This window comes from Macrobrachium rosenbergii, chromosome 6 (assembly GCF_040412425.1).
Source record: "Macrobrachium rosenbergii isolate ZJJX-2024 chromosome 6, ASM4041242v1, whole genome shotgun sequence".
Classification (NCBI taxonomy): Eukaryota; Metazoa; Arthropoda; class Malacostraca; order Decapoda; family Palaemonidae; genus Macrobrachium; species Macrobrachium rosenbergii.
The window spans coordinates 24,259,148-24,286,647 of record NC_089746.1 but is presented as its reverse complement, the minus strand read 5'-3'; the positions used below and the strand labels follow the sequence as shown (position 1 = coordinate 24,286,647).

Below are 27,500 nucleotides of genomic sequence, written 5' to 3'. Positions count from 1 at the left end.
TTTTCCTTTCACTCGTTTTCTTCGGCAGGCCTCCTTATCTCTTATGAACAAGGGACACCAGGGTGTGGGGTGGGGAAGTGGCGGAATCAACAGCTGACCTTTTATATGGCAATAATAAAACATGGAATGCAATATTGTTGTGTAAGGACGCCATATTTTGAGGGTCAGTTCATTCGAATTTCACTGGAATTGCTGAGTATATTATGAGCCCCTGATAAATACTTCTCATTAATCGACAAAAACAATGTCTATGAGCAAAGGTTCCGAAGAAGTCATCTATAAGGAATTTTCATTCATCCCAGAGGTCAGCCCTGGGGTTATTGACATCCTTCGTGCTGATGACGTAGGGTTTAGTGCATAATACACCAGGGAATAATTACTCTATTTCTTATTATTATTGTTTACCCACCGAACGACATAACAGGAATATAGAGAAAAATCGCGGTGACTCCAGTTTCATGCATTTTATTACGTACTTTGTTACAAAGACCTGTGACTCACCATCTCCCGTCCAGTTGAATCCAGTTAAAATCCTCGGAATAACCGCTGTCTCATCTGCCACGCGCCAGACGTCTCTTGCGTCATCGAAATGAACTTGTTTGTCTTCAGGGTGATCAACACTTTTCCTTCTTCCTCTGCCTGCGAGGTATGGTTTCGGAAGTGGTACTTAGCTACTACCGAGCTTTTGTAATGCAATTCTTAGCTCTTCATTTTTAACACCGAGCAGTTGAAAAGCGGTTTATTCGTTCGCAAAAAATATAAAACTTTGCCTCGAGGTGACCAATTAAATGTTTAGTTTGTACCATTTATGGGGTGCAACCACAGAGACAGTAGGGTTTGGTTGCTTTATGACAATGTTTTTGCTGTGGGAGGACAGCGTGATTCGGTCGTTTTGTAAAACAGTTTTTGCTGCAAGGGGCTACAGCATTTAGATGCTTTATATAACTGCCTTTGCCGTCAAGGAATGTTGGTGTTTGTCCGTTTTGTAAAATTGTTTTTTATCATGAATCGACGTCAGCATGTGGTTGTTTTAAAAAGTTATCCTTGCTGTAATAGGACAGCAACTCCAAAGGCAATATCGCCCCCACATTTGTCCTCCCGGAAAGTAACGAACATCAGGCTTACAGGTTTTCCTAGTCTTTAAAAGAGAGATTTGGATCTTCTTTGAAATGATGCATTCACGGTACTTCCTTTACCAAGATCATGATCACGTTATAAAGAAAAGAAAACAAGAATCTCACGTTCATTATTACTGGAAAAATTTATCGATATTCGCATCCCTAATTAGATTCAAAGTTATTTATCTCTCCTGTTTTAAACTATCTAACAGTTAAACAGTCGACTCAACCAAGAGAAGAGAAGAGAGTAGTTAGATTTCATTGGAAAAATTTCCCGTAACTCTTGAAAGTTTCTTCTTCTTTCTAGGATTATGTCTAGGGGCTAAGAGCTGCTCCACCTGTTTTTGCGAGGATGTTACTCGGCGTCACAGGTTCTTATTCATGACATTTCGTCACTAAGGTGCCTGGGAATTGACTAAGCTTTGCAGGTGCCAAAGGTTTGGTTACGCTCTGCGTTGTAATGTGTATATGGGCAATAAATATTTCTATTTACCATCTTTTATTTTCAGTTAATATAGGACAAATAGATAGTAATATGAGGCGCTAACCTTACTACAAAAAAAAAAACCAAAGTACCTAGATGGCATAAGAAAACGAGTGAAAAATGGAACGTTTGGCTTCTCACAAGATACTCGCTCGTCGAATATAAACAATCACAGGATCGTTGGTCATTACAGAATACATCTGTTGTCCTTCAGTGCAGCACCAACACTACAGTGAGCTAAGGTAAGTACTGAAAAGACAGGTTAATTTATTGTTTGCAGCAGTTATTAATATTACCCGTATTCTTTGACACCTTAAATGACATGATCCAATGTTAATTTTACCAAGACAGTTAAAAAGCCAAACATAAATGGAAGTTGCTATTAATCCAGTGTTGGATTTTGTTTTAATATGGCAAGGCTTTCCCTTGATAAACAAAATTACATAAATAGATTAGTTCTCTTGAAAATGTCACGAACGTCGAAATTAAAATGATTTATTTTAAAACAGAAAATACGCCATGTGCTCATTGTACTCTAAAAATTTCAAGTAAAAAGATTTGGTGTAATATTTTTCAACAGCATTTGAGTTTAAACATCAGTTATTTCAATCTGATTTAATTATCAGAGATTCCAGAACCAAAATGGTATAACTAAATGACCTGAAAATCAGTTCGGTGTAATGCTAAAAAAGTAAGGGATAATTTATAAAATCCTTGCAATAAATTAATGCTTGGGAAACTTCTTGATTCCGGATTAGGTTTGTCTAAGAAATTCTCATTTTTTTTGTATTAAAAAAAAATGTACTGTAAAGCCCTTACCATCCCTTTTTTTCTCCCTCTTCGTGTCAGAAACATTATGACTTAAGGGTTCTTGCTAATTTATTGCAGCAGACTGACTGGAACTTAGTGCTTTGGGATCGTTTTTTTTATCATTTATAATATCAGTCAACCTAGGGGAATATGCAATAGTTCAAAAGTACATTTCTTTAAAGAGAATTCTTGATCGAGGACACAACTTCTGATGAATGTGTATGAACAAAGTGATACTTTATTCTAATAACGGCACCCTTTTATGATTAAAACTGAAAATTTCCAACTAAAAATTTCTCTTTTCTTTCCATCACAGCCAAGATGAAGTTCCTAATTGTAGCCTCCTTCTGCGTTGCTGTGGCTCTCGGCCAGACTGTGATTCAGCCAAAACCAAATGTTCGAAATTTGCCTGCTGAAATCCGCCCAGGTTAGTATCTGTCAATAATATTTTATTTAGAAACGTGCATATCTTTTAACGAGAGTGATATCAGTATCAGTAGAGTCCAGTGATTTATTTAAGTATGAAGTCATTGTGTTATGTCATGTTGGGAGAAAATAATAATAAAACATTACACTCTGTAAACAGCATTTGGTTGTCTGTTATACTCACGAATTATATTCATGTTCAACAGAGGCTGCAGGTCAATGCTACGCATTCACTGCCAAAAAGGCCTTCCCAGTGGGCCAGACTTGGTCCCTGGCTCCCTTCTGTGGCAAATCCACCTGCATTCAGAATGAAGGCAAACTCTTCGAAAAGGTGGAAGACTGTGGCTTTGAGCCCAAGCCTTCTCCCGGCTGCAGAGTCAAGAACGAAGCCGACAAAGACAAGCCATACCCAGCCTGCTGCCCTGTGTACGAGTGCCAGCCAGGTGCCACCCTCCAGTACCCAACTGAAGAAGAATTGAAGGCCGCTGCACAGCAGGCTGCTAAGACTGCACAAGGCGCCCAGGGATAAAACGGTCGTTCTGAGTCATTCTGATATGCAAATCAGAGCAAAATATTGGTTTTAATTGCTAATAGAAATGATTTATTAAATGTTTTTTTCATCAACAAGTCAAAGATTTTTATGAATTAATGTAGCGATAGTAAATAGTCCAAGAAAATATAATGCTGAAAAATATCCATTCTTTTCAAGAAAAGGACATTATAGATCACTTTCCGGAGAATAGTATTTTGATTTATATTTAAATAAAGAGACCCCCAGATTCATCATCTCTTTCTAAACCTTACAACATAGGGCAATGAGCACGGTACATTCCATCAGTACACACTAGCAAAAATTCTTTTTTATCAATGAGAGAGAGAGAGAGAGAGAGAGAGAGAGAGAGAGAGAGAGAGAGAGAGAGAGAGAGAGAGAGAGAGAGAGAGAGGAAGGAAAGGTGGCGGGGTGGGGTTGATTTTCCGCTCATTGCAAAGGGCAAGTGATTTGTTAAAGAAATCTGAGTTCAGAACTACCATGGAATGACAGCGACATACAAGCAACTACACTATTTGATTTTGGCAAATAACATAAAAATGTCAGATATTTTTTTCATTTGAAATAGGTGAAATACTTTTGGAATATATATATATATATATATATATATATATATATATATATATATATATATATATATATATATATAAGTTCCTCGTTGGGCCAGTCGGTAGAGTTCTCGGCTAGCACTCTGCTATGCCAGAGTTCGAGTCTCCGACCGGCCAATGAAGAATTAGAGGAATTTATTTCTGGTGATAGAAATTCATTTCTCGGTATAATGTTGTTCGGATTCCACAATAAGCTGTAGGTCCTGTTGCTAGGTAACCAACTGGTTCTTAGCCACGTAAAATAAGTAATCCGTCAGCCAGCCCAGGAGAGCTGTTAATCAGCTCAGTGGTCTGGTTAAACTAAGGTATACTTTATATATATATATATATATATATATATATATATATATATATATGTATATGTATATGTATATATATATATATATATATATATATATATATATATATATATATATATATATATATATATATATATATATATATATATATATATATATCAAGAATGAAACGTTTGTACGTGAATAAAAGTTAAACGAAAAATCAGCAGAAATATTTTTAAACAAATGCCTGAAACGGGGATTTTCAATGCTTACTCAAAGGAGGCAGTTAACCCCTAAGCTGAGATAACACAGCAGACACAGATAGCAGCCTGGATATTTCAGTAATAAAAATGAAATAAATATCCTGCATGAAAACTCGGGTATCAGTTTTACGGCAGTAATGCAAAGGTTAAGTACGTTTAATTATAGTAATATTCATTTGTACTTGGTTGAGAATCATATACCAGTGTTGCAAGTTTTATGTAATGTATCCAATTATACTGTACATACACAATTGTGTGTGTGGGTATACTTGCATATACGCATATATATAGTATTTCATTATATATCGTTATGACAAAATATCGACGAGATTAAAAGTTATTTCATCAAAGTGATGAAAAGATATATGCAACAAGCTTACGCTACAAATTATTTCGTGAGCCCCCAAAAAATTACGATTTACTTTCCGGAAAATCTATTCATCATGTGCTGTATTTTACACTTCCATAAAAGACAAGTAAAAGTAAAGGGAGCAGGAAATAAAAATAATAATTGCAAACTTAACGATTTCAAGGATATCCATAGATCGCATTCGGTCATGTTCCAAAGAAACTAGACACTACTAAGACTCTAGAGTCCTTGGCAAATGACAACATCGTACGAGCTCCGAGTCTTCGCCGGTCAGTTGAACCTTCGGCCCTGCGACTGTAACTGCATTCTGGCTGGTAGACGTTTAACAGGAGTTTGTTGAGTGATCCTGTTTTTCCTCAGGAGTGTCGTATTCAGTTCCTCTTTATTTCATCGTAGCGTAATTGGTCCTGTTGTGAAGTTTTTACGAAACGACCGTTTATCACGCGACTAGACTACAGTTGGTGCTGGAGGTTTCTATCGATTGTTGTCACTCGCTGGTCAAACTATAATAAACCCCGGGCTTCTGCAAGGTAACGCTGGACCTTTACCATATTATTGCTAATATTGTGTATTTCTGGGGATTTTCGAATCTTGCTGCCTGTTTAGTCTCTTGCACATCTTTGGCAGTCATTATGAGTTTACCCTTAATCTTTAGAGTAAGTTACGCACAACTCTGAAGCTTTATCTTTTCCAGGATGTTTTTGGTACCAGTTTGACTTGAGTTCTGTTCTAACGGCCAAGCTACACGCATGATACAGCTGCTCTCTTTAGCAAATGGTATGTAGGAGGTATTTTTTTCCGGCGAGTTTTAGTTTTTTTTTTTAATTTGTCTTAAGTTTACATTTTAAATTTTATAAAAAAACTTTAAATTTAATTTTTTGTCATGGATTTACTTTTTTAATTTGTAATTTACTTTTTTTAATTTTGTGATAAATTTACTTTAATTTAATTCTTTAATTTTTGTGATAAATTAGCCATAAATTTCATTTTAAATTTTTGTAATTTACTTTGCCATAAATTTACCTTAATTTATATACTGTAATTTGTATACTGTAATTTGTATATACTGTTCTTGAACAGTATATGCCTTATCCTCCACCCCTTCAGGGGCGGCACCCCTGAGGGGTGGGGGAGCCCCATGTTCTGCATAGTAGGTCGTATGACCTACTATGCAGGTTCTTGGGTGGTTTTGTACTAATCAAATTTTATTTCAGGTGGTAACTACGTACTTTTGCCTAAGTTTCATAAGTTCAGATAGGTATTATGTTTAGATGTGCTTGGCTACCCTCCCACTCGGTTAATTTTGCAGAAGCTTCAAACGGCAATATTCAGCGTTAAAACAAATTTATGTGCAGGCCTGGCTTCTTGGTATTTTTTAACTAGAATTTTAGCTTCCTGAAAATGGTTTGTTTGTGGTTAGGTTAAGTCAGATAAGTTTTGGCCAATATAAAGGTTTTGCCTGAATTAAAATTTTTAAACGTAAAGTTGGCGTCCGAGTTTTGTTACTCTATAGACATAGGCAGTGAGTTTTGTTACTCTATAGACATAGGCAGTGAGTTTTGTTACTCTATGGACATAAGCAGTGAGTTTTGTTACCCTATGGACATAGGCAGTGAGTTTTGTTACCCTATGGACATAGGCAGTGAGTTTTGTTACCCTATGGACATAGGCAGTGAGTTTTGTTACCCTATGGACATAGGCAGTGAGTTTTGTTACCCTATGGACATAGGCAGTGAGTTTTGTTACCCTATGGACATAGGCAGTGAGTTTTGTTACTCTTTGGACATAGGCAGTGAGTTTTGTTACTCTTTGGACATAGGCAGTGAGTTTTGTTACTCTTTGGACATAGGCAGTGAGTTTTGTTACTCTTTGGACATAGGCAGTGAGTTTTGTTACTCTATGGGCATGGGCAGTGAGTTTTGTTACTCTATGGGCATGGGCAGTGAGTTTTGTTACTCTATGGACATAGGCAGCGAGTTTTGTTACTCTATGGGCATAGGCAGTGAGTTTTGTTACTCTATGGGCTTGGGCAGTGGGTTTTGTTCCTCTATGGACATGGGCAGTGGGTTTTGTTACTCTAGGGGCATGGGCAGTGAGTTTTGTTACTCTATGGGCATGGACAGTGGGTTTTGTTCCTCTATGGACATGGGCAGTGGGTTTTGTTCCTCTATGGACATGGGCAGTGGGTTCTGTTCCTCTATGGACATGGGCAGTGGGTTTTGTTCCTCTATGGACATGGGCAGTGGGTTTTGTTCCTCTATGGACATGGGCAGTGGGTTTTGTTCCTCTATGGACATGGGCAGTGGGTTTTGTTCCTCTATGGACATGGGCAGTGGGTTTTGTTCCTCTATGGACATGGGCAGTGGGTTTTGTTCCTCTATGGACATGGGCAGTGGGTTTTGTTCCTCTATGGTTATGGGCAGTGGGTTTTGTTCCTCTATGGACATGGGCAGTGGGTTTTGTTCCTCTATGGACATGGGCAGTGGGTTTTGTTCCTCTATGGACATGGGCAGTGGGTTTTGTTCCTCTATGGACATGGGCAGTGGTTTTGTTCCTCTATGGACATGGGCAGTGGTTTTGTTCCTCTATGGACATGGGCAGTGGGTTTTGTTCCTCTATGGACATGGGCAGTGGGTTTTGTTCCTCTATGGACATGGGCAGTGGGTTTTGTTCCTCTATGGACATGGGCAGTGGGTTTTGTTACTCGGCGAGCATGGGCAGTGGGTTTTGTTACTCGGCGAGCATGGGCAGTGGGTTTTGTTACTCGGCGAGCATGGGCAGTGGGTTTTGTTACTCGGCGAGCATGGGCAGTGGGTTTTGTTACTCGGCGAGCATGGGCAGTGGGTTTTGTTACTCGGCGAGCATGGGCAGTGGGTTTTGTTACTCGGCGAGCATGGGCAGTGGGTTTTGTTACTCGGCGAGCATGGGCAGTGGGTTTTGTTACTCGCGAGCATGGGCAGTGGGTTTTGTTACTCGGCGAGCATGGGCAGTGGGTTTTGTTACTCGGCGAGCATGGGCAGTGGGTTTTGTTACTCAGCGAACATGGGCAGTGGGTTTTGTTACTTATGGGCATGGGCAGTGGGTTTTGTTACTTGGCTATGGGCAGTGGGTTTTGTTATCGGCGAGCATGGGCAGTGGGTTTTGTTACTGGGCAGTGGGTTTTGTTACTGGAGCATGGGCAGTGGGTTTTGTTACTCTATGGTCATGGGCAGTGGGTTTTGTTCTTCTATGGGCATGGGCAGTGAGATTTGTTACTCCATGGTCATGGGCAGTGAGTTTTGTTACTCTATGGGCATGGGCAGTGAGTTTTGTTACTCTATGGGCATGGGCAGTGAGTTATGTTACTCTATGGGCATGGGCAGTGAGTTATGTTACTCTATGGGCATGGGCAGTGAGTTTTGTTACTCTATGGGCATGGGCAGTGGGTTTTGTTACTCTATGGGCATGGGCAGTGGGTTTTGTTACTCTATGGGCATGGGCAGTGGGTTTTGTTACTCTATGGACATGGGCAGTGGGTTTTGTTACTCCGTGGACATAGGCAGTGGGTTTTGTTCCTCTATGGACATGGACAGTGGGTTTTGTTCCTCTATGGACATGGGCAGTGGGTTTTGTTCCTCTATGGACATGGGCAGTGGTTTTGTTACTCTATGGACATGGGCAGCGAGTTTTGTTACTCGGCGAGCATGGGCAGTAGGTTTTGTTACTCGGAGCATGGGCAGTGGGTTTTGTTACTCTATGGAGCATGGGCAGTGGGTTTTGTTACTCGGCGACATGGGCAGTGGGTTTTGTTACACTCGGCGAGCATGGGCAGTGGGTTTTGTTACTCGGCGAGCATGGGCAGTGGGTTTTGTTACATGCATGGGCAGTGGGTTTTGTTACTAGGCGAGCATGGGCAGTGGGTTTAGTTACTCAGTGAGCATGGGCAATGGGTTTTGCTATATGTAACAAGCTAATCTGTTTTTCATCACGGAGAATTGCTTGTTTACCTTTCAACGCGTGTTTCTCCTTTTCTGAAGAGGGTCTTGTTGCAGGGAGGTGCGAGCGAAGTGGCTGTTACCGGTGGGCAGTTACTGACGACGTCTCGAGAGCTTGGCTGTCTGTCTTCTTTCGGCATTGCATTGAAGTATCGATAATTACGGCGCTAATGGAGGTAGTCTTCGATGTAGTGTGGTAATTGTTGTGACCATGTAATGGTTGAGACGTAGCCGCAAGAGGAGCTGGGCTTGTGGACATTAACTGAAGCCCCGGTACGTTTTAGGCTCTTATAACCGTATAAGAAAGTGAGAAGAGTGATAACACTTTGGTGGCAGTTGGTTACTGTCTGTTATTTACTTTGCAAATTTTAGAGAGCTCACTTGAAGTGAAAGGACCATTTTTCATACTGTGGGAGATAGCTGCATTTGTAATTAATTGGATCTACTCTAAGTATAATTTCTCAGCAAGATAAGTATCTGCATGGTTTGGCTGTAATAAAGAATCCAGGACTTGCTGTTGCCATATTACTATGTAAAGTATTCGTGTGTCACTAAGTATTAGTACTTACAATAATTAATAAATTCATTAATATTTATTGTTTTTATCCATAAGCCTTTGTTGATCTGGGTTGTCCATTAAATAGAGTTGAGATCTGAGATGTTTTGTATAAAGAACCTGGTTATGGGATTAGACCTGTAACACTATGTACACAAGCAATGAATTTGTTACTCATAAACACAGGCAATAAATCTGATACTCATGCACAAGCAATGAGTTTGGAAGTAACTCTTGAATACTGGCAATGAGTTTGTAATGTTACTCATGAACAATGGCAATAGTTTTGTGGTGTTACCCACGAATACGGGCAATAGTTTTGTGATGCCATCCATGACCTGGGAAAATGAATTTATTTTCCATGAACCCTGTCAAAAGCGTGTTAGGCTATCCGTGAACGCTGACAGTGAGTAAATGTACTATGGGCACAATGATTGCTCTTCATGATCAGAAGGCACTGAGGCCGTTCATAATATCCTTGAATAAAAGCAGTGCTGTGTGGAGCTGTTCATAAAACCGATGCTGCTTTGAACAGTGCTTTGTGGAACCGTTAATGAACACAGAGTTTGGGATGCTATCCTTACGGCATAAGTTGAAAATGGTATCCATCAACAAGGCTTTGAATGTGAAATAACGCATTAACATACAGGTTGTGAGGAGTTGGATGCAATTGTTGGTACCCAGTATCTTAGTGAATGCGATGCTGTAATGAACGTCAGTGTTTGCCAAGTTATCAAAGACAATGAGTTTGATCGTGCTTTCTATATAGCACCTGAAATTTCTAGGGATCCAAGATGTCGACAAGATAGACGTAGGCTTCTGTTCATTTAATTTCTAAAATTTCCATGCTGAGCTTTTCATTAAAATCCTGATAGGGCTGTAAGTTAGGTTTCTCAGATATTCTGCATTCGTAAACCTACTATTTGCCTGTGTAGTGTAATTTTTTTTTTTTATAATAAATAATGGATCTTTAGTTTTCAGTTCTTGACTACTTCCTCGGTTTAGGGGAAAACAAAGTATGTGGAATCTGGTTTATCATCCATATAACTGCAGATTCAAATTCAAAAAGTTTGACATACATCAAATGGAGTGCAGCAGCATTCTGCTATAACCACCAACAAAATTCACAATAGATTGCAGACAAAAAATTAAAATTACAGATGTTGAAGGTAAAAAAACTACTTAATTTAGAAATACACCACTTTAACAGTGTCCACGTGTGAGTGAACTCACATGTGAAAGGCCCATATCAAATTTTAAACGTAAGCAAATTAATCTAAGCCACCCTCATGGAATTGTTGAAAATTCCATTTGTTCAACACTTAGTGGAAATGTGGTTTGGGTATTGGTTGTGACGACTCAAATTCCCTTACCTAATTTTTGGGACAACGAGCTGAAGTCTGACTGCAAACTAATGAATAAATGTACAGTGCCGTTAAATGTACTGGGAACAAAAGAAAAAAATGTAAATTACGTAATTTTACTACTTTAGAATTGTGTAACTAGAAGGTAAAACTAAATATCAAATTTTCATGGAGCTAGTACAAAAATTATTTCCATTCATTGGCATGAAAATTTGATAATGTAATGGTCAGCAACACTTCCATGGACAAAGGTCTTAAGCTACGTGGCTAAATATAGGGGTTCCAGGACAACTGCCCCTAAACAACTGCCCCCCCATTATAGAAATTCATTTCTCGCTATACTGTGGTTCGGATTCCACAATAAGCTGTAGGTCCCGTTGCTAAGTAACCAATTGGTTCTTAGCCACGTAAAATAAGTCTAATCCTTCGGGCCAGCCCTAGGAGAGCTGTTAATCAGCTCAGTGGTCTGGTAAAACTAAGGTATACTTACTTTACACAAGTTTTAAAAACCAGTTATGTTAGTTTCCAGTCATTTAGAAAACAGTTACAGGCAATTTCATCCATAAATAAACAATTCTCGAAGAAATAGATACCAATTACATAGTCACTAACTGTCTGGTTATAAAAAAAAAAAAATGTTGAGATAGTAAATACAAGCCAACGACTAGTCTGAATTCAGTCGTTTAGGAAATAGTTACAGGCACTTTCCTTTATAATATATAAACAATTCTTGAAGAAATTATTACTAATTACATAATCACTGTCTAGTTAAACAAATGTTTATAAAAAAAATAAAGACAATGCGTAGCAACAAGCCAATGTCTAGCCAGAATTCAATCTTGAACTGATTAGTGTATTTACCTCTACACCTCTCTCAATTAAATAAATTATATTACCCATCATGGAGTTGGTCCAAAGTGAATGTGGTAAAATGAAGCTTATTTATAATGGTTGGATCTATGTGAAGCAGAAAGAATAAGCAAATAATGTTATATCTTATGAATGTGAGAAACGTCGGCATAGCAACTGTAAAGTCTAAGTTAAAGTTTATGTAAATGAAGTAGTTGGCCATGTAAATGATCACACCCATGCTGCAGACATATGCCGCCAAGAAGCCTTGTTTGTACGGCAGGAAATAAAGAGGAAAGCTATTAGCACCCAAGAGACCACACAGCAAAATGATGCCTCAACTCAACTACCACCCGTTAGACATATTCGACGTGCAATAAGGCGCTACAAACAAACTGACTGTGCTCCTTATCCCATTCCATCAAACCTAACTGACCTGGTCATTTCATCCGAGTACAAGATGACAGCTGATGGTGAAGATTTTCTGCTTTATGATAGTGGATCGAGTGAGCAGCGTATCCTTATGTTTTCCACATTTGCGAACATCAGCCTACTGAAGATTCCAAACTTAAAGTTGTACCCGAGCTGTTTTACCAACTGTCACACTATTCATTGTTTTACTTCGGAAAGAGTTATTCCTTGTGCTTATATGCTCTGCTACCAATGAAACAACGAGCAACTTATCAAGATATTCTCCAACAACTCCTCACTATCAATCCCATGCTCAGTTCAAAGACCTTCCTTATCGACCATGAACAAGCTGCTAGGAGTGCTATTGAGAGGTCTTCCCAACGTAACAATCAAGGGATGTTTCTACCACTTATCACAAAGCATATACCGCAAGGTGCAATATGAAGGTCTCCAAAGTAAATACAAATTGACGTTAATTTAGCCCTGCAAATTCGTATAACTCCAACTTTGTCATTTACTCCGCCAGATAAGGTGACTGAAGCATTTGAGACACTGCAAGAGACTTTGCTACCTGAAGCTGATCCTACTATAGACTACTTTGAAGATACATGTATTGGCAAAAAACGTCGACATGCCAGGCCTCCACGATCGCATGTGGAATATGCGTGAAAGATTTACCATTACTAGCAACCCATTGGAAGGATGGCATAACCATATGCAAGCTAGCATTACTTCCTTCCATCCAAATATGCGGAAATTTCTTGAGGTGTTGAAGAGGGAGCAGGCACTAGCCAGCGTCACCATCAATCAAATGCTTGCAGGCAGGTCATCGAGCACCGCATATACGGAAATGTTATCTAGATTCTAGTGTCAGAATAGCAAACACCGTGCAAGACTTCGAGAACCTCCATGCGCTGGACTTTTTTAGATATATAGCCCACAATTTACAGTTTTAGTATATTAAAAAATTGATTTTCAATATTTTTTCAACTTACTAATTTACAATTTTAAGTATATGTTTTTCAACATTCATTCATTATTGAATAATTCTTCTTAGAGGATAAGTTTTAATTCACGTTTTATTGAATAATTCTTCTTAAAGGATAACAAATAAAACATTAGTTTTATTAGTTTTAGTAGTAGTAATCTCCCGCAGTTGTTTTTTTCTGATTTTTCTCTAAAGGGGGGCTTTTTAGGGATTTATCCAGGGGACAATTGTCCTATGGGGCAGGTGTGGGGGGGAGGGGAAGGCAATTGTCCTGGGGCAGTTGTTCCTGGAGTCAGTTGTCCTGATGCCAAATATATGATTTAACGCAGGTGAAAAGAATTTTAAGTTATATATTATAAAAAAATCTGAAATACTGAAGTTAAATTCTTGTTAAAGTATTGCGCGATGTTTTTATTGTTGTTCAGGGGGGCGAGCGGAAAACGTTTGGCAAACAAATCTGGTTGACCACATAAAGCTTTGAGATGCAAAATTTCTTTTACCAAAAACATTTAATAATTTATTTTAACGATTTCTGTTTTATAGGTTACTTCGATTCTGAATAACGTCACAGGTCCCAGCGCTTTGCTTTTTGCCTAAATTTCATATTCCATTCAATTTAGTACATCAGTAGTATAGGGTAATGGCCATTTATTTTCGCAACTATCATTGAAACCCCCGTAGGGTGGTAGCGCAGTCAGCGCACCTCATGCGGCGCTCTTTAGGCATTACTTAAGGTTCTTTGCAGCGTCCCTTCGGCCCCTTGCTGCAACCTCTCTCATTTCTTTTGCTGTGCCTCCGTTCATATTCAATTTGACTTTCCGCACTCTCTAAAAATTGTTTCCTAGTGCAACTGCGAGGTTTTCCTCCTGTTAAACCTTTCAAACCTTCTTACTGACTGACAGTTTCTCCTTCAGCTCTGAGTGACCTCATAAGTCCCAGGTTGGCCTTTGGCCTAAATTCTATTACCTTATCTATGGCATTTAAGGCGGCATTTAAGGTCTTGTTTCCACGATCGCTTAGGCTACGTTGGTCCTCCAACCGGCTCCATCCCCCCTTGGCATAATTATGATGTACAAACTTGCTTATAGGGGAATTGAATTGTTGCCTTGTTGGGCAGCAGTAAATGAATGGTAGTCATAGCCCATGCACGATATATATATATATATATATATATATATATATATATATATATATATATATATATATATATATATATATATATATTTGTATGGTATTAATCGTTGATTTGTAAAATATCATGAAGAGAGCGCATAAAATTTTAGCCTATGTAAACAGTGTTGTATAAAATAAGTATTGGGAAGCCTTATGAATAAATACTATATATATATATATATATATATATATATATATATATATATATATATATGTGTGTGTGTGTGTGTGCATTTAGCATTAACATGCATACATGACATGTGTATGTCTGTGTATATACAAGTGAATATATGTACGTATATATATATATATATATATATATATATATATATATATATATATATATATATGCATGTATGTACATACACTCATTACGTATTTTTCTTGTAACTGGCAGTATCGTCGCTCCGTGTCAGGCTAAGCAACACCGGGCGCTACCGGTGAGTTTGCTCAACTACCGGTGTCGGAAGTTCACTGGTTTGTCCCTATTTTTTCCCGATGTCACAAGTGACAGATATGGAGGTCAGGGCATACAAAGGAAGGGGTAGGGCGTGGGGCTTTACTCCGCAACCTGTTAAGTTAAGATGAAAGCGAAAAGTGGAAGTAGGAGTCTTATCTCAATCAGTATATATAGTCTCCATTTATCAAAGGTTATTGTTCCGCATAACAACATGATTAACCTGAGACTGCCCTATCTCCGTGAACACCTTTTATGTTACGTTTGATCTTAACAGTGTTAGATGACTGTGGTGGTAGCAACCAGAGTAGAGTAGGACATTCACATTTGCAGCTTTTCCCAAAAAGACTCGCTGCAATGGAAACCAGAAGACTATTACCCTCGGGAGCATAACATTTTCTATAAAGAAAAGGCAATGTTATATATATATATATATATATATATATATATATATATATATATATATATATATATATAGATATATATATATACATATATTTAAACTTGAGGATTTCATGTGATTTTGTAGTTTACAAAAATTAACTTTAATTATGTCAAATCACGTGACTGAAAGAAAGAAAACAAAAATCATAGGCATTCTAGGAAAAGACTCCCATGAGTTGTGAAAGCCTCGTCTTCTTTCGGCGTATGTGGTAAGATGTCAGGATATCGGGAGCGGGTAGAGAAGAGGCAGTCAGTTACTCTGCGGGTTTTTGCGAGTACACGGCGTTTGGTCATCAACCTTCTTTAGGTATGAGTTTTCGTAACGAAGGCTCCTGGGAATTTACTAAACGTTGCTGGCGCCAAAAATCTCGTTATTTTCTACTTTGTAATATGTTCAGCATTAATGATACGCAGCACATTTCTTCATCTGTTTATATGTTCAGTTACAAAACAGTTACAAAAATTGATTAGCACTGAAAAAAACGAGAAAGGAATACCAAGATGGCGTAAGAAAAAGAGTAAACATTGGAGTGTCTGGCATCTCCCACGATCCTCGATCGTCGGATATAAACAGTCACAGGATCGTTGGTTGGTACAGAACACACAAATTACCCTTCAGTGTAGCATCAGTACTACAGTGAGCTTAGGTAGGTAGTCAAAAGAGAGACCAATATTCATTTAAATTCAAAAGTTTTTGAAAATTTACGTCTTCAAGTATCGTTTCATCTCATAACATGGAATTTGTTCAAAGTTTCCCGCCCCTCTCTCTCTCTCTCTCTCTCTCTCTCTCTCTCTCTCTCTCTCTCTCTCTCTCTCTCTCTCTCTCTCTAAGTTCTTTTGAAAACTTAAAACTAAAAGATTTTTGTAAAAGAAACAAAGAGAAATATTCCATAGTAGCAGACTAAGGGGCTTGCTCTTCATATCATGAAAATTGTTAAGCTTTTCTGACTCCTGTCATTTAAGATTAAATCGAAATGAAAATTCTTTTCAGAATATTTGCAAAGGAATGACTATACTTTAGATAGCTACCCACAATCAGGAGTTACGTTCCCCCGGTAAAAATTTCTTTTCCTTTCCATCACAGCCAGGATGAAATTCCTAATTGTAGCCTCCTTCTGCGTTGTTGTGGCTCTTGGTCAGAACGTCATTCAGCCAAAACCAAATGTTCGTAATCTGCCAGCTGAAGTCCGCCAAGGTTAGTATCTGTCAACGATATTTTATTTAGAAAAATTCTTCTTTTAACATGAAGAGTATCATTATCAGTAAAGAATCCAGTCATTTATTTAAGTAGTATATCTCTGTTCTATGTCATACAGAAAACAAAAATATGTAAAAGATTAACTTCAGAAAATAGCTTATGATAACCTGTTATATTTACGAACAATTTCATGATTAAACAGAGGCTCAAGGTCAATGCTACGGATTCACTGCCAAAAAGGCCTTCCCAGTGGGCCAGTCTTGGTCCCTGGCTCCTTTCTGTGGCAAAGCCACCTGCATTCAACATGAAGGCAAACTCTTCGAGAAGGTGGAAGACTGTGGCTTTGAGCCAAAGCCTTCTCCCGGCTGCAGAGTTAAGAACGAAGCCGACAAAGACAAGCCATACCCAGCTTGCTGCCCCGTGTACGAGTGCCAGCCAGGTGCCACCCTCCAGTACCCAACTGAAGAAGAACTGAAGGGTGCTGCGCAGCAGGCTGCCAAGTCTGCACAAGGCGCCCAGGGATAAGCAGTCATACAGCATCGTTTTGGTCTAGAAATCAGAGCAAAATATCTGTTGAATTTCTGATAGAAATTGTCTATGAAGTGTATTTTTTTTTATTAAGTCAAGGACTTTTATGAATCAATAAAACGATGGTAAACACTCCAAGGAAAAATTGTATCAGTCTAATTTACCTTAACCTTCCAAAACAAATCCCTTTCTAGAAAGATGTCTACTGCCTCGGTACATTATATCAATATACGTTTTATCAATAAGAGAGAGAGAGAGAGAGAGAGAGAGAGAGAGAGAGAGAGAGAGAGAGAGAGAGAGAGAGAGAGAGAGAGAGCATTGTGAAGTTCAAATGATTTTTTAAACAAGTGTGGCTCAGAATTTATATATTAAGATAGCAACACACGCTATTCCACAGAAGGCCTTTATATATGAACTGAGTTGTACGCAAAATGGCTGCATCCAGGCTCTTCCTGGAGACGAAGAATTCAGGAAGAAGTTTCCTAGTCTGTGAAAATGGTTAGTGTTCATTTTTTAGAACAGTGAAATTTTTATTAAATTTTCATTCTGGATTTTTGTTTTCGACGAATTTTTGGGCTGTACTCACTCACATTTTTTTTTCTTCGTTTTAACGTACTTTTTTCCCATTTTCTATATGGGGTAAGCACGATGCCTTCTTTACGAAGGACTTTGATTTGGCGTTGTATTTCCACTATAGTTGTATTTCAGTCCTGAAGATGTCCACAGATTAATGGTTGAAAAAGCTGTCGGCTTCGGAAAAAATACAGATATCACATGTGTGTTAGGAAACTATATATATATTTGTTACATGTGGGGCTTGGCTGATGAGTTTATTAAGTAATTAATGTAATTTATGGGGCCCTGCTTCGCCAATGGCACACGTGACCTGTCACTTAAAGCTAAAGTTAACCTCAAAGACAGACAATTACTTAATTGAATAAGGTTGCCAGTCGGGGAACAATGTATGGGATAACGGATTACTCTGCAACAAATGGATTACATCAAACCCCTTTACTTCCCAATTAGTCCCGACAAAGAAAGAATGTGCGGTGATAGCGAGGAAATTACATGAACAATTGGTCAGCGTCTGACAGTTAATTTTCCCTGCTCCCATAAGAAAATATAACACAACGGATGTCTATACTGGTAGATATAGCACGTAGTTTCGTATTATTGAAGGCTAATTCTCTTCCTAACAATGGGATCGAGACACAAGGCTTCCTGAAATTTACTTACTTAACTTTCCCTAATTCCTACTTACTGCACGGGAATAGCTTACACAGTGTCACTAGGCAATATTAATTATTCTTACACTAGACTTCATAAAAGAAAATTGATTTTACCAGGCTCCCACAGATGGTGGTGAAGTGGTGAAAACAAAGGGAAAAGATGAAATACAGTGGAAGAATACTAGTAAATCGACGAAGAAACTGTCAAATTTCTGACTTACCGTTGACGTGGGTTGCTTGCGCATGCAACTGACGATCAGAAGTCTTGAAAAGACCCGTTCTACGCCTTACCAATACCAATGAAACAGTAAGAGGGCAAGCACAAAGAATTAGTCACACACAACGTGTGTGCTTCGCGCAATAGCGAGTCTCTCTCTCTGGCATCGGCTCAGGTCAAAGCTGAAGTCCTGGGCTGTTTTTCCGACGTATGCCTACATGTCTCCAGCAGTCGGAAAATTTGACAGAACATCGCCGGATGCATAGGACAGAGCAAAAGGAAGCTTAAGACCACTTTCACTAGAGGTTACTTGGTAAGACCCTCCCTTTGTTAGACGTTATTTATTTTTTAAAACACACAGCCTACCTCTGAACGTTTAGCTTCCTGTAGCGTCGACAGAGACGCCTTCCTGTCTTTGTTGGAATGATATTCTTACTAAATAATGCAGAGAGGGCGAACAGCAGAATATTATAAAATATACATATATATATGTATATATATATGTGTATATATGTAAAATAATTGACTTTATATCAGTATAGATGTATTTTTCATATGGCAGCTTGTGCATTTATAAATATGAACATGCATAAAACCGATTAATACAAACTTTCCAGCATTATATTCATACCACTTCCAAAATAGTATTGTCAAAACTACAAAAACAACAATAACGACAAGAAAAAAGAACATTAATTTCCCAACGATCTAACTTATTAATTATACATCCAGAAAAAACTAAAAGTTGGAACCATCTTAAGGTAACACCAAGGACATGAATTACAAAGCTGCTGTTTGAGCAACGTTGCTCGTTCTTTCTCTTGAGTAACCACTTTGCTGTAAAAACGAACAGAAAGCCAGAAACTGAACATTTCTAGAAAGTATTTCTGGCAGCGATTAATAAATACTGCAATGACTCAAACTTGCGTCTCTGTTAACAAATGTCGAGACGTCATCTGTCAGGAATTTTCGTTCATATGCATGAGCCATATGTTGATTTGTCTGAATAATCTAAATTAATTATCGATTAGACTTCAGGTTGACTACAAAGGTACCAGTGTACGAACCAGACTAGGAGACTTGGTTATGCTACTTGAATTATTCTTGGTTTCTAGTTCCTTCATTTCCGTAGCCATTTCCAGATCGACTAGTATGAAACAAAGTTAGAAAAATATAAATAACATATCCTTTTTAGTTTTCTATAAAAGAAAACTATTGTGCCGACTTTGTCTGTCCGTCCGCATTGTATTCTGTCCGCACTTTTTCTATCTGCCCTCAGGTCTTAAAAACTATAGAGGCTAGAGGGCTGCAAATTAACATGTTGATCATCCACCCTCCAGTCATTAAACATACCACATTGCAGCCCTCTAGCCTCAGTAGTTTTATTTTATTTATGGTTAAGGTTTAGCCATAATCGTGATTCTGGCAACGATATAGGATAGGGCACCACCGGGCCGTGGTTCAAGTTTCATGGGGCCACGGCTCTTACAGCATTATACCAAGACCACCGAAAGATAGATCTATTTTCTGTGGCCTTGATTATACGCTGTAGCGGCTATACAGAAAACTCGATTGCGCCAACGAAACTTCGGCTTATTTTTACTTGTGTATTTATTTTATCGCATTGCTGAATAACAGCTATGATTCAGGAAGTCTGCCTGGTTTAATCTGGTAAAAGCCTTAATATGAATATTGTCTCGTCTGCCCCTGTCAGACAGCGCTTGCGTCACTGGAACTGAACTTGTTTATCTCCGGGCGCTTGACGCTTTTGTTTTCTTTTTCTTTTTCTTTTTCCCGTAACCTTGAAGACGTGTTTCGAAGGACATTACTTATATACTACCTACCTTAACACAATATATTGTTGATATATGTCTTACATGAATGGTGAAATATGTTTTATTTACGTAAAATATAGGTAAATTTCAAAAATATGTAAATTTTAATACAACTTGTAGTTCATATGTCATAAATGAACGATGAAATATATTGCATGTATGAAAATATGTCTGTAGCTTAGAAGCGAATCTGTTAAAACAGTTTCCTTTTAATCATTTATGAAGCGTTAATGAAGGGATGACTGGATTTTTGGCGGATATTTTTCGTTTTCTGTAAAAGAAAACTATTGTGCCGGCTCTGTCTGTCCGTCCGCACTTTATTTTCCCTGCACTTTTTCTGTCCGCATTTTTTCTGTCCGCACTTTTTCTGTCCGGCCTCAGATCTTAAAAACTACTGAGGTTAGAGGGGTGCAAATTGGTTTGTTGATCATACTCCCTCCAATCATCAAACATTACAAATTGCAGCCCTCTAGCATCAGTAGTTTATATTTTATTAAGGTTAAAGTTAGCCATGATCGTGCTTCTGGTAACGATATAGAATAGGCCACCACCTGGCCGTGGTTGAAGATTCACGGGTCGCGGTTCATACAGCATTATACCGAGACCACCAAAAGATAGATTTATTCTCGGTGGCCTTAATTATAATCTGTAGTGCCTGTACAGAAAATTCGATTGCGCCGAAGAAACTTCGGCGCATTTTTTACTTGTTTAGTGCTGTTTTTGCTGTAAAGTGCGGCTAGATAAAGGGGAGCATCGTTCCCGCATTTATCCTTCCAGAGCATAAAAGCTTCCAGCTTGCATTTCCTTATTTGTCTTGAGAGGGAGATTTTAATCTTTATAAGGAAGTAGATCATCTTATTTTCACTAAGATGCTACCTACTCCATTTGCTTTTCTTGCTTACGGATTTTACTCAAAGATATATATTATATACACACACACACATATATATATATATATATATATATATATATATATATATATATATATATATATATATATATATATTATATATATATATATATATATTATTCCTTGAAAACAATTGCTTTTGTGGCATTAGTGAGTTTTTTGCCGGGACAATAAATGGAACAGGAACAAAGAAATTTGTGTGTTCTTCACCGAAGATTGACGCTTGAGAATCAGAAAAAACTCCGACGATATGAAGATTCTAGCAAAAAAAAACTCATTGATGCCACAAAAGCAATTGCTTTCAATGAAAATTGTCTTAGAGCAAAACTATGCCCCAAAAGTATATATATATATATATATATATATATATATATATATATATATATATATATATATATATATATATATATATATATATATATATATATATATATATATATATATATATATATATGTATATATATATATATATATATATATATATATATATATATATATATATATATATATGTATATATATGTATATATATGTATATATATAAATATATATATATATATATATATACACACATATAACATGTATATATGTATACAGTATATGTATATATATATATATATATATATATATATATATATATATATATATATATATATATATATATATATATATGTGTGTGTGTGTGTGTGTGTGTGCGTGTGTGTGTGTCTATAACTGAATCACGAAAATATGGAATGTGATGAATATATAAATAAAGGCAATGCCATAAAGAAAGAAACAATGGAGTACTGCGAGGCCTTTCGACTTATAGTCATTTCTTTGCTAAGTAAAGGACTATAAGTCGAAAGGCCTGGCAGTACTCCATTGTTTCTCTTTCCTTCGTGGCACTGCCTTTACACACACACACACACACACACACACACACACACACACACACACACACACACATATATATATATATATATATATATATATATATATATATATATATATATATATATTATGAATGGATGCACATGTAATAATACCAATTACTTGAAAATTAATCAGTGAAATTAACGAAGATAAAGATGGGCTGGCCGGCGGGGGGGGGGGCGGGGGGCGAAGGGGACAATAAGGTTTTCCAAGTAAAGTTGATCGAAATCCAGAAAGAATTCTTTCCGTCGTAAGGTTCAGTGTACGAGAGTCGAATGTTTCGGTAACAGCAGATAGGAAGCAGCCACTTCGTACCCCTACTAAATTTCGTGGAAACTCACTGAATAAAATTGGCTTATCATGTTTTCCCACATCTCTGTTTGACTCAGCTCAATTTATTTACGTAGCTAAACAACTTTCTTATCAAGTTATTTAAGGGATTAAACAAAGTGGTGTATTTACCCTCTATTTAATTTATGAATAAAGATAAAAAATGTCTTAGGAAATTTTTAACTTGAACTTGCAGAAGAAATATTTGAAAATTCTCTTGGACAAATTAATTATATGCTGCAAAATATTTATTCTAATTAGATTCAAGCGGTGTGTATATAAGTTAACAAAGAAAAAGAAGACTGAAACCTTTCAAGTGAAACAACCGCCAATAATGAGACGGTTAGATCTAGGAAAACTTTCCTGTAGTAGATGACAAAAACTCTTCCCGGGGCGGGAGTTGCGAAGGAGCCAGGTGGGCCCGTCTGGGGACGTGGTAGGGGGTTAAGAGACTACCTGCTTTTGCGAGGGAGCAACTTACGACATCAACCTGTTCTTTGCTATGCCATTTCGTCACGAGGATCCCTGGGAATTTACTAAACCAGGCTGGTGCTAAATATTTGGGTATGCTCTAAATCGTGTTATGCATGTCCTTGATAACCCGTAACGCATTTCTTCAGCAATCGGTTTCTTCATTTATATGACAAATGGGTATTACTGAGAGCCACTATCAAAAAACTAAATTCACCTTTATGCCTGGATGACGTAAAAATAAGCGCTTTCATTGGAGTGTCTGGCACCTCAGATTAGATCCTCGCCCATCGGATATAAACAATCACAGGATTGTTGGGCACTACAGAACACTCTGTTACCTCTGAGTGGAGCATCGCCTGTTACTGAGCTAAGGTGAGTATTAGGAATGCAGATAGATACATAGTTAACTGAGCACTTATTTGAAACATTTATTGACAAAGTTAAGCATAAGATTTCAACAAATAAAGTTCATCAACAACCAAATGTATGGAAGTTATTAGCACAGAAATCTTTGAATTTTAAGTCAAGAGGATTCAGTATTTTTTTTTTTTTTGCTAAATGAAATTGTTAAGTATCAGATAAGCACCGATTGCATTAAAATTTAGAGGCAATTGCTAGTTGCATTTTAGAAGTCCAAATTACAAATACCATATTTATTTTAATTTCATGGCTTGGTGAACTGAAGACACTCAACGCTTGATATTTTCAAAATAATCTGAGCATAAAATAAATTGGTTCAAAGATTTTAGAAATTTTATAGCAATGTTGGAATAAATAAATCAAGGAAACCTTAAATACCTTTACTACTGCAAATGTAAACCATCACTCAGATCTTGTTTTTGGTCAAGTAAGGTTTTACGAACATTTCCATATATTGTTATTAGCATTTGCGCCTGTTGAACAACACTCCGTTTTTATGAGGAAACTGAAAACTCCCATTTAATATAAATATGTATTTTTTCCTTAATAACAGCCAAGATGAAATTCCTGATCGTAGCCTCCTTCTGCGTGGCCGTGGCTCTGAGCCAGAATGTCATTCAGCCAAAACCTAATGTTCGAAATTTGCCTGCCGAAGTGAAAAAAGGTCAGTATACTTTATACTTGCTTAACATTTAGCAAAATATTTCTTTTACTGGAAATATAACATCAATGCCGAATTTTACTGATTCAAGTTAAACGTTGTAGTTCTCGATTAATAATGCATGAATGCCTGTTTCATTCATTAATATTTTCCATTCCAACAGAGGCTGAAGGCCAGTGCTTCGGATTCACTGCCAAAAAGGCCTTCCCTGTGGGCCAGTCTTGGTCTCTGGCTCCCTTCTGTGGCAAAGCCACCTGCATTCAACACGAAGGAAAACTCTTCGAAAAGGTGGAAGACTGTGGCTTTGAGCCCAAGCCTTCTCCCGGCTGCAGAGTCGTGAACGAAGCCGACAAAGACAAGCCATACCCAGCTTGCTGCCCCGTGTACCAGTGCCAGCCAGGTGCCACCCTCCAGTACCCAACTGAAGAAGAGCTTAAGGCTGCTGCACAGAAGAATGCTCAAGGTTCACAAGGATAACTGGTCACACTGAGAGGTTCTGGTCTTCAAGTCAGAGCAAAATCTTCCTAGAATATTTAAGAGAAACTTCATTATCCATATTTTTTCATCCATATATATAAACCACTTTATGAAAAGCTGAAATCATAGTAAATTGTTCAAGGAAAAAGTGGTAAAGAAAACAAAATTTTTTATAAAGAAATGGGCATTAAAAATTAATATTAATATAACTTATGATTACAAATATACATGTGAAAAATAAAGACATTCTTAAAAATATGATTTGTTTTTAAATTTCAAATATATACCCCAATTTGTGTAAAATGTACTGTATCTCTTCACACTGTTCAGTAGTTGAAGCTAGTTATTCAAAAGAGTAATGTATTATATATATATATATATATATATATATATATATATATATATATATATATATATATATATATATATATATATATATATATACATATAAGTGTGTATATATATTGTCACGATGTGTTCCAAGTACCTGGTTATTGCACAACTAATCAAAGAATGAAATAATATACCTCACTTCAGCCAGATACCTGAACTCTTATAGCAATAAAAATTACGACTGATACTCTAAAGGTAACAGTGGCCCCTTAACAAACTTACTAATCACGTGAGGAATCAGACAAAGTTTATCAAAACAAGTGTGAGGTATCAACAATTAAACAAGGAATATACTAGAGCAAAAGGGCATCACTCAATCAAACAACTTTAACTGTTTCCCTGGTCTTAATTCACTTCAGCAAAACCAAAGGAACAAAACATGTTTATCTCTTTGCCTTATGCACACAAATAATCCTATTCACCGGTGGTCAACAAATGAAACACTGTTTTTTTTTTTTTAAATACAAAATGTTATTTTTAGATTCAAAATTTATCATTAGAATTCACAATCTGAAGAAATTTACTATTACTTGAAAACTACATAAAATTTAATTAATTCTTGAGTTAAATTATTAAACAAAACTAAATCACAAAAATGTTAATTTAGCAAGGAATTAAATTAATCAATCAAAATTTAAACCATTAAGAATTACACAAGATTTTAAAAGAAAATCTTAGTAAATGAAAATTAAATCAAGTATGCAATATTAAATTATCAAGAAATATTTAAAATACTAAATAAATAAATGTTAAATCACCAATATATAAAATGTGAAAAATCAAGAGATTGCAAACACAAGAACATACAAAAATACACAAAAGATTTACCAACAATAATTTCACCAAGACAAAAATTTCTTAATGTACCTTATTATACCATGGTAATAATTAGTAAAATTCACTTTACCTTACACAAGCTTGTGAAAACCTTCAAAAAATCAACTGAAATGCAGCTGCTTGAGATTCACAAAACACATTTTTTTGTTAGGCGCCGTTACACTTTTCCTACATTCAGATCTCAAAAGCTAAGACTAATACCAGTGACCACACAAATATTTTACGTTAATAATTTCTCTCTTTTGAAGAAAGAGAGAGAGAGAGAGATAGAGAGAGAACCACACGAATGGTCTCTGAAAGCAGAATGAACAAATTTTTGGATTCCAGTTAGAAACGAAACAATCAGACGACGTCATTTCTTGAGCAAAATGTTTTGGGGCCAAAACTAACACGTCAGAAGAATACGTGATCAGAGCAATGCAATCTTACAAAACATGATGTAATTGATCAAGATATGTGCATTTACCCTCAAAAAGGTATACGTGATTCAAGCAGAAAATTGTATGGGACGAAGCTCTTAATGAAATCTCATCACAATCAAAACAGACGGACCTCGCTAGCTACAAATGGCACGCTTTTAAAACAAGACAAAAAAACCAAAGTTGGTTTCCAGAACAGTACATGAAACATTGCAAAATCATTCATCTTTTTCTGGTATGACACAAAACTCTACACGACTCGATTGCCAGTCCCTCGTTAATGCGTTATCTTTTGCGATGACAACTGAATCAAAACATGACATACGAAATCACAAGTACAGAACACTTGTTGCTGGGGGACAAAACATGCGATAACATACTACATTACCATTAAAACAAATCACCAATTCTAAATTGCATGGTTAGGTTATCCAAATCACTAACTCTTTTGAGATCTGACTTTATACTACATACGATACTTCAGCAATTGTTACTATTACACAGAACACATTACACCTAGAACAGTAAATACATCAAAATCACGGAATGCTATACATTTTACAAGGCAACATCATGAAAATATATATACGTACGTATTCACAAACATTAAACTAACAATGTTGCTTAATATCAAATTCATTTAACCTCGGAATAACATTGCCTGAAGGGTTAAGTTATTCCAAGAGTTATATATAGGGTTATATATATATATATATATATATATATATATATATATATATATATATATATATATATATATATATATATATATATATATATATATATATATATATATATATATATATATATATACATATATATATACTATAATTAATTCACACCACACATGCATCTGATATCTAACCTCATCTCCTACAACGCTCCTGATTGGCCATTGATCAGCCAGTCACAGAGCTGGAAACTAGTCAGTCTCTTCCAGCTGTCACCGAGTCAACATCTGCTCTGCGACCTCTCCTCATGAAATATGTTTTTCAAAAGTTATAACTTTCATTACACCACAGTTTTATCTGAAGAAAAGTGGTGTTTCTCAATTTCATCACTTAACATCGTGATATATGAATTATGTACTTCAGTAAACTTAATGGTAAAATATGTATCAGATGCATGGGTGGTGTGAATTAATAATAACTGACCAACCCAGCGCTGCCCAGGAAAACTCTAAAGGACTCAGAAAAGTTTTCCTGCACCTCCTTGTGCTGACTGTCCCATTTATCTATGAATTACTGTGCTGACTGTCCCTTTTATTCAAACATTACTGTTCTGACTGTCCCTTTTATCCAGAAATTACTGTACTAACTGTCCCTTTTATCCAAATATTACTGTGCTCACTGTCCCATTAATACAGACATTACTGTGCTGACAGTCCCATTTATTCATTTATTACTGTGATGACTGTCCCTTTTATCCATGTATGACTGTGCTGACTGTCGTATTTATCCAGGTATTACTGTACTGACTGTCCCTTTTACCCAGGTATTATTGTAGTGACTGTCCCTTTTAACCACATGTTAC

General features: G+C 36.9%; 3 protein-coding genes across 3 annotated transcripts; all 3 read left to right on the top strand.

Moving 5' to 3' along the window:
* The first annotated feature begins 1,701 nt into the window (after positions 1 to 1,701).
* On the top strand, positions 1,702 to 3,610 carry LOC136839749 (uncharacterized). The gene is made up of 3 exons (XM_067106096.1): positions 1,702 to 1,844; positions 2,729 to 2,839; positions 3,045 to 3,610. The coding sequence occupies exons 2-3, from the start codon at positions 2,734 to 2,736 to the stop codon at positions 3,365 to 3,367; spliced, it is 429 nt and encodes a 142-aa protein (XP_066962197.1). The 5' UTR covers positions 1,702 to 1,844; positions 2,729 to 2,733; the 3' UTR covers positions 3,368 to 3,610.
* A 1,585-nt stretch (positions 3,611 to 5,195) lies between these two features.
* LOC136839748 (uncharacterized) lies at positions 5,196 to 16,991 on the top strand. The gene is made up of 4 exons (XM_067106095.1): positions 5,196 to 5,440; positions 5,605 to 5,687; positions 16,211 to 16,321; positions 16,527 to 16,991. The coding sequence occupies exons 2-4, from the start codon at positions 5,660 to 5,662 to the stop codon at positions 16,847 to 16,849; spliced, it is 462 nt and encodes a 153-aa protein (XP_066962196.1). The 5' UTR covers positions 5,196 to 5,440; positions 5,605 to 5,659; the 3' UTR covers positions 16,850 to 16,991.
* Positions 16,992 to 22,999: 6,008 nt separating this feature from the next.
* Positions 23,000 to 24,570, top strand: LOC136839747 (uncharacterized). The gene is made up of 3 exons (XM_067106094.1): positions 23,000 to 23,132; positions 23,734 to 23,844; positions 24,005 to 24,570. The coding sequence occupies exons 2-3, from the start codon at positions 23,739 to 23,741 to the stop codon at positions 24,316 to 24,318; spliced, it is 420 nt and encodes a 139-aa protein (XP_066962195.1). The 5' UTR covers positions 23,000 to 23,132; positions 23,734 to 23,738; the 3' UTR covers positions 24,319 to 24,570.
* Positions 24,571 to 27,500: the final 2,930 nt, after the last annotated feature.